The sequence below is a fragment of the Megascapheus bottae genome, chromosome 18, assembly GCF_031878675.1.
Source record: "Megascapheus bottae isolate mThoBot1 chromosome 18, mThoBot2.hap1, whole genome shotgun sequence".
NCBI lineage: Eukaryota > Metazoa > Chordata > Mammalia > Rodentia > Geomyidae > Megascapheus > Megascapheus bottae.
This window is the reverse complement of record NC_143526.1, coordinates 43,659,985-43,671,637: the sequence shown is the minus strand read 5'-3', so window position 1 is coordinate 43,671,637 and position 11,653 is coordinate 43,659,985. Positions and strand designations below refer to the sequence as shown.

Genomic DNA, 11,653 nt, shown 5'->3' with positions numbered 1-11,653 from the left:
GAGCTAGTGCGTGGGGTTCAGTTGCTTACTGACACTTGTCAGTTCCTCTGGTGGGGCAAAATGGACATGAATGCCAGGACAGGTAGTCAAAAAGCTCTGGAGAACTCCTTCCTCTGTGAAAATCTTCCCCCTGCCTTACAGGTTTGTTGACAGGGCAGGAGAACATAACGAGAAGAAGTAAGCTGTTTTTGTCTTGTTGATATAGAAACAGGACCTCGGCATCCTTGTGGCCGTTAGAGTTCCACTTCTGTTCCTGAGTGGCCACCTATGAGCCTCTCATCTTGATTGAAATAATGGGAGATGACACACTCAGAAACCGCCGGAGTGGTATTTTTGGAATCGAAATGGAGAGTTTGTGGTTAGTCTGCGAGGCATTGTACCAGGAGAGACCTGATTCTGATCCACGGGGCTTTTATTCAGGGCTTCCAGCTGGCCCTGTGTGGGACTGCAGGATACGTCAGTGGGGAGTGAGTGGGGAGAGGTCACAGGATGCAAGGTGACAAAGGGCAGCCATGAAAGTCCTTTATTAGGATTCAATAGCATGGTCAAAGCCAGTAAGGAATGATTTTACTTACACGAACAGAATACCTTCATGTACAAAAAATACCTGAAATGGGAGAACACTGTCTCACGTCAAAGACACAGCCCAGTGTGGGGATTAGGAGGTAGGGAGGGGAAGGGTGCTGATAGACGTTATCTAGAGCAAGGCGAGGCTTTGACAGACGCCACTGGCAAACAGAAATCCACAGTGCCAGCTGGGACCTTTGCTAACAGGAGAGACTGGCTTTCTGACAAGGCCCCGGTATTCAAACCCTGGCCGTCTGACTTTATCCCCACCTTGATCCAAGGAAGCAGGAATCCAACAAGCATTCTTTCTTTTCAATTAATCTTATGACAGACACATTGCTCCAAGTAACACACACATACACACACACGCATGCACACACACACACACACACACACACACACACACACGCATGCACACACCCCTCCAAAGAAAGCTACATGGTTCTTCTACAGTATTGACCATAATGTCCGAAGCAGTTTCTTGTACAATAGATTCTCCTCTGCTTCCATTCTCTTGTTTTAGGAGGAGCAGAGAAATAATGGGAGAAGCGTAATGAGCAGCTATCAACATGCAAAAACACAACTGCACATTGTCATTGTTCCTGGGCATGCTCTTCCTTTCACTGACACCCCGTACCCCCAGTCAGAAGGGGATTTTCCTGGGAGAGAGGGCTGGTGTGATGTGAGGGGAAGAAGAGGGGTAATAGCTGTGGCTTCCTTCGCAGAGTTCATGGTAACTGCTTTGCTGTTAAGAGTCCTCCATACAAACTCGGTCCCTTACTGTGTCAGAGCAGAGCTCTCTCAGCTGCTGACAGCTGGAGGTGGGAGCCGTTAGCTGTTTTTTTTTCGGGGGGGGGGGGTAGATCTGAGTCCCCCTACAGGTTTGTGAGGACCACATCCCCAGGTCTGATTGGCTGGAAACACAAAAGGTATGAAGCAATGAGCAGGCTGACAAACCCTGGGTACAGAGGAATGAATGAATGAATGAATGAATGGTGTCCTCCCTCCCTCATTCCTATTTTCCTCCCTCCCTCCCTCCCCTTCATCCTGGAGCAGCCTTTTCATGGATTCCTGCCGTGGCTGGAGAGGCCATGGCAGATGGCACCTGAGCCTCCTCTCAGCCCTCCACCATTCCCCCATCCCGGGAAGGATTCCCGGCCCTCAGGGCTGTGAACACACACGCTTCTGTCTCCTGGGTGTGTCGTTGTCCCTCTAAGCACCTGGGCTGGGGGATTGGGGGGAGATGGTGGCCTGGGCATCCTAGCCCAGGCTCAGGGCCCCGCAGCCACACAGCAGCTCTCGGAAGGTGCTGCGCAGCTCGGAGCTGCGGAAGGCGTAGATGAGGGGGTCGATGACGGAGTTGCACATGATGAGAACCAGGTAGGTGTTGAAGTGGGCGGCGTAGCAGACGCAGCGGGGGTGGGTGGGGCAGGCGATGATGAGGACCAGGTGCAGGAAGAAGGGCGCCCAGCAGAGGACGAAGACGCCCAGCAGGATGGTGATGGTGACGGCCCCCTTCATGCAGGAGCGCTGGGGCGCGGCGCGGCCCGCGGGGGGCAGCGCGGCGATGCGCTGGACGTGCAGCCGGGCGAAGAGGAACATGTGCAGGTAGAGCGTGCCCATCAGCAGCAGCATGGCCAGGAACAGGGTGACCAGGCACACGATCACCGTCTCGCTCTCCGAGTAGACGATGAACACCACGCCGCACACGCCGCAGCCCGCCCAGATGGCCGCGATCAAGGCCAGCGCCCTCCTCGCCGTCATGAGGCTGTGATAGCGCAGCGCGTAGAAGATGGTGACGTACCTGTCCACCGCGATGGCCAGCAGGTTGCAGATGGAGGCCACCAGGGAGATGCAGATCATGGAGTCGAACACGTTGTCCAGGTGCTGGAGGACCTGGTCGTCGAAGGTCAGGTAGGCGCCGTTGACCGCGGCCATCACGAGGGTCTCCAGGGCGTTGGACACGCTCACCAGCATGTCGGCCACCGCCAGGCTGCAGAGAAAGAAGTACATGGGCGAGTGCAGGTTGCCGTTCCTCGCCACCGCCAGGATGACCAGGATGTTTTCCAGGAGGCTCACGATGCCCAGGGCCAGGAAGACCTCGGGCTTGATGAAGACCTGCTCGCAGAACTGGCCGCCGCTCTGGTTGCTGAAGGTGGGCGCTGCCAGGGGCTCCGAGCTGTTGGGCAGCGTTGGGTGAGCAGGGAGCGGGCAGCAGGAAGCATTCATGGCTCACAGCGGGGCTGGCACGGGCTAGGGGAGGCCCCGGGGGTGTGCAGGGGTGACCGCTGCTCACGGGAAAGTGGGGGGGGGAGGCTCAGTCCCCCTCCAGATGTCTTTTGTGGATGCTCATTCAGGCCAGGCTTCCGTCCTAGTCTCCCTCAGAAGGGGTGGAGGAGTGAAGGAGGGAGGAAAGGAGAGAGAGACAGACACCGATAGAAAGAAACAGGCAGCGAGAGAGGCAGAGGCAGAGAAACAACAGACAGACATAGAAACAGATAGCAAGACAGGGGGACAGAGACAGAAAGGAACAGTGAAAGAGACAGAGAGACAGAGACAGAGCAGATAAAAATGGTGAGAGACAGAGATAGAAACAGACCCAGAAAGGAAGAGAGAGACAGAAAGGGAGGGAGGGAGAGAGAGATAGAGATAGATAGAGAGAGAGAGAGAGAGAGAAAGAGAGAGAGAGAGAGAGAGAGAGAGAGAGAGAGAGAGAGAGAGAGAGAGAGACAGAGACAGAGAGAGAGACAGAGAGAGACAGACAGACAGACAGGAGGAGGGACAGAGGTAGAAAGGAACAGTGAAAGAGACACACAGAGAAACACAGAAAGAAACAGTAAGAGAGACAGACAAGAGATGGAAAGACAGCGAGAGGCAGAGGCAGAGGCAGAGGCAGAGGCAGAGGCAGGGGCGCACATGCAGAGTTAGCAGCACGCTGCCGCTGCGGTGGGAGCCGCGGTTAGTAGAGACTTGTGCTCAGCCGTCTCCTGTCGGCCCCTCTGTCTCTTCATACATCCCCACCTGCGAGCGGGAAATCTGCTGCTGCCTGCTGCGGTTATGACTCCTTCCATCGTGAGGCAGGGGCCGTGGTACTTATAACTAGAAGTGAAGGGAGAACGCCGGGGTTTTATGCTGGGTCGGGAACAACTCCTACTTCATGTTCTGCGCTAGGAAGTGACCACTGAGCATCGGGCACCTGTCTGACTGACAGCTTCCTGGGCTCCCTGGCTTAGGCAGGGAGATTAGGAAGCAGACTTCTGCCCTCTGCCGGCCAGATAGCTCGTCTGCAGTGGAGGCGAGCTCCTAGATCTGTGAGGCAAATTGCCATGGGCGTCTGTGTCCTTCCATCTGTTTGTTAAAAAAGAAAAAATAAAAGAATAAAAAAAAGCTATGTTGGGTGCAGGGAGTATAAGTAAGCAGGAGATCTGGGGTCCCTGTCTTCCCTGAACTTAGAGTGTTGGCTGGAAGAGGAAAAATGGGCAATGCAGAAGATAGTTTGTAGCTATCGTACGCTGGGTTCAACAGAGCAAATCGCACAATGAAGTGAGACACACGAGTTTTTATTTTTATGTATCTAGGAAAATGAATGCTGATATTACACGGAAGTCCTTTGAATGTGTCAGGTGTTCTGTCCATAAAGAAAGCACACGCCTTGATTGAAAAACAAACTTGTGGTTAAGAAGTGCTGGTGGCCCCCCGAGCCATTCTGCTGGGGAGACTCTGGCCAGGCCGCTGTCTGTGGACGGACTTGGGCGGGTGGGGGTTGCTGAGGCAACATGGATGGGCATCTCCGAACATAGGACCACAGTGAAGTTTGCCACACCTACAGGCTCCTCTGCTCACTAACGTGTGGTATGTGATGCTGTTTGATAGGGTTGAGCCCACAGGAGGAACTATGTTCAAAACTGTTGTCAATCCTCCGAGAGTTTGTCATGGTGTGAGGAGTATGTGAACCTGGGAGGCAGAGCAGAGGCAGCTCTGGCCTGGAGGGTGAGGACTGTTCTAGAAGGGGATGTCAGCTGTCTGTCCCCTGTGTTTCTCAGCTCCTGGGAACAACATCAGAAACTAAGGTGCTGGCACAAGTACAGCACAGTCTTGTCATCTGAACCTCTGTGGGTGGCTGGGATTGGAAGGCTTGCCATTGTAGTCTAGCCAGGGCAGAAAAGTCCATGAGACCCCATCTCAACAGAGGGGGCCTGGCTGTGATAACATACACCTGCCAGAAATCCCCAAAGAAGCAGATTCCCCAAAGAAGGAGTGTGCTTGGGGGAGAAAGGGAGGTCTCCCTCCTCTTAAATGGATCTGGCAAAAAGCAAGGCTGGTGGTGTGGGTTAGCAGGAGAGCACCCGCTGGGCAAGTGTGGAATGCTGACCTCAAGCCCCAGTGCTACAAAGGGTGGTAATGACTGACTGGCCAAGCACAGTTATGCCTGGAGGGTGAGGCCCACAGTTGGATAAGGACGTGGGCTTTGCCCAACTCCACCTACTATCTCCAGGGGTCTGAAATAGAGGACAGCTGCCATGGCTGCCCAGGGTCTGCGTGTGACCCACCTTCCTCCTGCAGCCATCTTTTACCAGCCTCATTTGGGAGATCATCTACACCCTAAAGTCAGATGACAAACCTTGCCATGGGTTGGTGAAGCCCAGAGGACAGAGGGCCGTGTTGGTCTCTGTAGGTGCAGGACAGGGGCCATCTGGGGGCTTGCAGCGGAATCCAGGGCATGGCCCCATTCCTGCTGGGGTTCACGGAGCATGTGTCCTCACAAGAGGAGGGCTAGGAAGAGGTGGTGCAGAGTGCACGTGGGGGGTGGTGGAGGGAGGAGAGGGCTCCCAGAAGTGGGGAGGGATGGCCCCCGCCATGAGGAGACCCATTTGCAGGTACGTGTGGGAACTCCACCTCACCTACCAAGTCCCAGTCCCAGACCCTTCTGGGAAGAGGCTGCACCCGTGTGTGCAGCGTCCGGAAGGTGAGCAGGGCACAGCTCAGGGGTTGTGAAGCATGGACCGGGCTTGGCTCTGGCCAGCGTGTGGAACCGGGGAACAGCTTCAGAGACCAGGCCGGGATGTTCTGCACAAAGCTGGGATTCCGGAGTTCGCGTGGTGCCTGGAGGGGGCTGCTGAGGGCGAGGGCCCAGGATGGGGAAAGCTGGGGTGGAGTTAGGGCTGGAAGACTTGAGACTGTGGACAGACCCCAGGCTGCAGGGTTGGAAGTGAGGGGAGCAGAGTCCCAGAAGCTGAGAACACCTAGGGTGGACATTGCCCAGAGCAGGGAGCAGCCTGGAAGCAGAGGGGAGGATGGAGGCTCTTGGGAAGGAGGATCCAGGACCTGAGACTGCACATGGGAGCGCAGGAGGAGGCCACCAGCCGGGGCCCACACATCCTTCCTGATCCCTGTTCAATGGACTTGGCTCAAGCTAGAAAATGCAAAAGCCCGAGTGTCCCAGAAGTTCTGCTCATGAAGTGGCAGACTTGGAAGTCAGCTTAATCCTTGCTTCATGTCAGGCTTGGTTTTGTAGACACCTCATATAAATTCATAAAACATGGAGTCCCTTTGAGCCTGTGTTACACACACACACACACACACACACACACACACACACACACACACACACCCCAGATGGATTGATGATCCTTCTGTCTCATCTCACTTGTGCTAACAGACACATTTATGAAACCACAAGGTAGTCCACCACCTTCTCCAGATGGACAGTCCATAATGTAGTAAAGAGAAATATCACGAACCCAGTCAAAAGACAGGATGGATGTTTTCCCTGGGCGAAGTTACTTGGTCTTATGTATGAAGAATTCTCTCACATTAACATGAAAAAGATGACTGCTTTTCAGAATATGAGGGAAATTGCCTGAATAGTAATGCGACGGGGAATGCAAATGGCTAATAGATCGATGGAAAAATGAACAGCCAGGGAAATGCAAATCAAGGTGAGATTTGAATACCATTTCCCCCCTCCCCACACCAGTTAGACTGACAGGAATAAAAAAGATTGGAAACTCAGGAGAGAGGGTGGGCAGAACTCCAGAGCATCAACCGGTGTTTGTAAACAGTCTCTGCCTGGCAGATCCAGCTTGGATAAAAACTAAAGTGGGTGCGAATTTCAAGCATAGATGAGAGACTTGAGAAATAAATACTACTTGAGTTTATTTTCAACAGGTCAGTGTCATTTATGATAATTAGTCACTGTCATTCCAGACTGGGGGACGGGGATCCCACGAAAGGATTGATTTAAAGGTGCACCTGGGACTACCAGTGTCTCTGGGCACCAGGAGGCTTACCTGTAATCCTTGTTACTCAGGAGGCTAAGGTCGACTTTTGAGGCTCAAAACTAGCCAGGGCAGAAAAGTCTGTGAGACTCCTATCTCCAGTCAACAAGCAAAAAATTATAAATGGGGGCCTGGAGGGTAGCCTAGTGGTAAAGTACTCGCCCGGCATGCACAAAACCCTGGGTTTGATTCCTTGGTACCACATACTCAGAAAAAGCCAGAAGTGGCACTGTGGCTCAAGTGGCAGAGCACTAGCCTTGAGCAAAAAGTATCCAAGGACAGTGCCCAGGCCCTGGGTTCAAGCTCCAGGACTGACCAAAAAACAACAACAACAACAACAACAACAACAAACCCAAACCCTAAAACACAAAAAGAGCTGTAAATGGAGATGCGGCTCTTTGAGCACTCGCCTTGAGTGAGAAAGCTTAGGGCTGGCATGTAGGCCCTGAGTTCAAGCTTTGGTACCAGAGTACTCATGTGTGGGTGTGCATCTTGCCGCACCCCCCACCCCTACCCCCACACCAGTCATCTGCACAGGCAAACTCCTGGCCTCTGAGTCTTTCCCCGGCCCTGCTTGGCCTGGGCTATTCACCCAGCCCCATTCCTGCCTTCCACCTTTTGCTTGTGCATCCTTTCAAGACAGCAGATGGACCGTGTTCTTAGCACTGCCACTGGCGCAGTGGTGCCAATTTGCTCTTTTCTGAACACAGCTCCTCTCTATTTTTGTTTGTGAGTCCTGGGGCTTGAATTCGGCCTGGACCCTGTCCCTGAGCTCTTCAGTTCAAGGCTACCACCCTACCTGTGAGCCAAGCCCCACTTCCCGTTTTCTAGAGCTTAATTGGAGATGAGTCTCCAGTCCTTTTGTGCCTGGACTGGCTTTGAACCTTGATCCTCAGATCTCAGCCTTCTTAGTAGCGAGGATTACAGGCACAGCTCCTTTCTTTCTGCCAAGGAGCTGCGCAGAGATAGCCTTGCTTTCCCTTTTTCTTTTTAAATAAGTGAATTGGCTTTACTTAAATAATGGCACACCATGACAGTCATTATCAGTGTTTAACCATATGAGGTTGGCATATGGGGAGAGGGGATCCTGTTTTAGATCTGTGATAATAAACTGTAAAAAGAATTTACAGTGGATGAGTAGAAAATCCAGCCAGATGCTCACTGAAGCCCAACAGCTCGTCTTCAATTTTGTGCCTGGTGTACTGTATCCTTCACTATCCAGCTTAAATAGCAACTATTATTTTTGTAGCTTTCTTCCAATTTCATATACCAGCTTACTCCTCATCCCAGCTTCCCACAGCAGGGTTCAATTTTTTTCTTTGCTCTCAAGCACACAGTGACAAGAGCTGGAGTTCATTCAAGTCAAACATGTTGTATTTTGAAAGACATCACCCAGAAACTGGTGGGGGAGACAGAGCAGATATGGACGAAGACCTCAGCTTGTCTTTTCCCAGGACAGCAGAATTTTAAGAGCACGATTTGCCCATTCCATGGGATAGGGAGAAAAATACATGAACGGTTTGAACCTTTGGCAATGGCGTGCTTGACTGATGGTTAATGGAACAGTTAGAAATTTTCCTAGACATACACAGAAACGATGGCATCCTCCCTTATTCCAGTCATTTTATGAGATGTGCGATATCTTAACAATCAATTCATGCCAGGTGTTGGTAGCACAAGACCCCAATCCTAGCTATTCTGAGGTTGACATCCGAAGGTCACAGTTTCTGCCAGCCTGGGCAGAAAATTCTGAGAGACGCTTTATCTCCAATTTGCCAGCAAGAAGCTGTACTTTGAGATGTGGCTCAAGAGACTGACCCAAAAAATTAGAATTGAAGGCATGGCTCAAGAGGTAGAATATCAGTCCTGAGTGAAAAAAGCCACATGAGTGCGTGAGCCCTTGCCTTTTAACCTCACTAATAGCACACACACACAGGTGCACACACACACGCACACGCACACACACACACACACACACACGTGCACATACACACATTAAAGTTATACTTTGTTTCCTAAAACAAAATCAAAAGGAACTAAGGGAGAAAATAAAAGTTTTGTGAGGTGTATGGTTTAGAGCAGTCAATAGAATAAAGTATCAAGGAAGGCTTTGAAAAGAAGAGAATGAAATCAAAATGGTTGATTACAAGAATATTGTGTCGACTGGGCCGAGGGAGCCTTGGGAGACGGCTGGAGGCATGAGTGGGTGTTCCGTGCCGGCCTTCCATCACTTTCTCAGCACAGTAACCCACTCTCTCCATACTGGGACTTGGAAGCAAGTGACACACTCTACATCTGGTTTATTTCATGAACGTAATATCCTTTATAAAAGCCATTTTGTAAGGAGCTTTATTTCTCTCCCTCTCTCCCTCTCTCTCTCTCTCTCTCTCTCTCTTTATATATATATATATTTGCAGAGACATTATATAATGGTGCACATAATATGTATATATATTATCACATATAATCTTTTCTTTTTTCTTTTTTTTGACCAGTCCTGGAGCTTGAACTCAGGGTCTGAGCACTGTCCTAGGGCATTTTCAAGTCTAGCACTCTACCACTTGAGCCACAGCACCACTTCTGGATTTTTCTGTGGTACTGAGGAATTGAACCCAGGACTTCGTGCATGCTAGGCAAGCACTCTTACCACTAGGCCACACTCCCTGTGTAATCTTTTCTTTATCTACTCATCCCTTGGCAGGCACCTGGGCTGATTCTGTACTTCAGCTGTGGTTGGTAATCTTGCAGTAAACAGGAGAACACAGCTATCTTTCTGGTGTGCTGAGTTTGTTTCCTTTGGATGAATCCCCAGCAAGGGTGGGTATCTAGATTGCATGATAGATCGATGTTCATTTTCTGATGAAGAGTCAGGATATTCTTCGAGGTGGTGGAACTAATGAGCCCTCCTGCCTCTTCGTGCCAACAGTGGACAAGCTTTCTTCTTTCCCATGCCTTGGCCAGCATTTTAATCCTCATTCTCAGTTGGGTAGGATGATCTCCTAACCCTAGTTTTGAGCAACTCATTTGTATGTCTTCTGTAAAGGAGATCTTTTAGTTCTTCTGCCTACTTTAACCTTGGGCCACTCTTTTCTTGTTTTGTGTGAAAGGTTTGAGTTCTAGGAGATTAAGATGTCAATCCTTCGTTGTCGTGTCTAGTTGGTAAATATTTTCTTGCATTCTTCACACTATTGATTTTCCTTTGTTGTGCAGAAGATTTTTAAAAAATTTATATGATCCTATTTGCCTATTTTTTGCCCTTGTTTCTTTTGGAATTATTGGCCAAACCATCATCACTCATGGTAATGCTTTGAGTTGATTTCTCTGTATTTTCTTGTCGTGGTTGCAGAGTGTCACATCTTTTAGGTCTGCTTTTGTTCTATTTTTGTGGTGATTTTTGCACAGAACAAGATCTACAGGTCTAGTTTCAATCTTCCATGCATACATACCTAACCGTTCTGACGCTCTTTTATTGAAGAGGTTGTCTTTTCTATAGTGTAAGGTTTGGGCACCTCTGCTGAAAACTAATTGGCTGGAGATATATCCCCACCTCATTACTATTTTTTTTTATTGCTTATCAGTGTTTGAATGTCTCATCTGACATTTGCAGTTAATAAATAAATGAATATTCCAGTCATGAGAGTGATCTCTTTGGCACAGAGGTGATCATATTCAGGGCATGCCATCAGTGTACCAAGGAGAAGAGTGGAATCCAGATCAGCCATTTCCTCCCAAACCTTGGTGTTCTTACATTTATCATCAAAGTGAAGAGAGGCCAGAGGAACTGAAAGATAAATAGAAAGGGGAAGGATTTGTGAAATTTCGGCTTGCTATGGCACAGCATTAAGAAGAGCAGAGGGAAGCTCTTTCCATTTTTCTCTGCTAACACTGGAAGAGCAAGCTCCGAACGGAAGCTGTGAGGGGTTGGGTGTTGGCAGGGCTGGCATGCCTAATTGCGTTTTCATTTGTGAAGCTTTCAGGGCTAGTTCTCCGAAGAGTTTTCTTTAATGTATGCTGGTTGTTTTGGTGAAAATTCTTCCATGGAAACGGAATTAATAGACCTCGCGTCTCATGGATGCACCCTGCGCACAAAAGAAATCAAAATACTTGTGATGCTTTGGTTCAGTTTACAGATCCTGCTTCTGATTTTACACACACCTGTGAGATTCAAGAGTTGACTGCTGGTGGGGTGAAGTGAGTCGTGTGTGTAGATGAGCCTAGCAGTAGATGGGGGAATACTTTCCGACTGAGTGCTTGCTATCTGGTGGGCAGGCAGCATCCTGGGGGGTCAGGCCAGGCTCTCGTTGGTGACAGGGAAGCAGGTTTAAGTAAAATTGGGAAGAGGTCCGGGCCAACACTTAATGTCTGAGCTTAATGTCTTTCCCTTTGCTCTTCAGCTCAAGGCTACTGCTGTACCCCTTGAGCCACAGCCCTACTTCCCATTTTCTAATGGTTAATTGGAGATAAGAGTCTCACAGATTTTAGTGCCTGGGCTGGCTTTGAACCATGAGCCTCAGATCTCAGCCTCCTGAGTAGCTTGGATTACAGGCATGAGCCACCATGCCCACTGTCTCCTTATTTTAGCCAGCATGAAGCTGAGTAAAGGCAAGGCAGAAGCCTTTTAGTTTAATGCAATCCTATTTATCAATTTTTTGTTCTTATTTGCTTAGTCATTAGAGTTCCATTTAGGAAGTTAATGCCTGTGCCTGTATGTTTCAGGGTTTCCCCAATTTTTGTCCTGTAGGAATTTTTTTTTTTAATTAGGGTCTTTTATTAAAACCCTCAATCTAGTTTAAGCTGATGTTAGTACA

General features: G+C 49.7%; 1 protein-coding gene across 1 annotated transcript; it reads right to left on the bottom strand.

Annotated features, from left to right (window-relative positions):
• Positions 1–1,808: 1,808 nt before the first annotated feature.
• Positions 1,809–3,186, bottom strand: Mc3r (melanocortin 3 receptor). Its single transcript, XM_090352889.1, has one exon. The coding sequence runs from the start codon at positions 2,794–2,796 to the stop codon at positions 1,828–1,830; it is 969 nt and encodes a 322-aa protein (XP_090209015.1). The 5' UTR covers positions 2,797–3,186; the 3' UTR covers positions 1,809–1,827.
• Between the last annotated feature and the right edge of the window lie 8,467 nt (positions 3,187–11,653).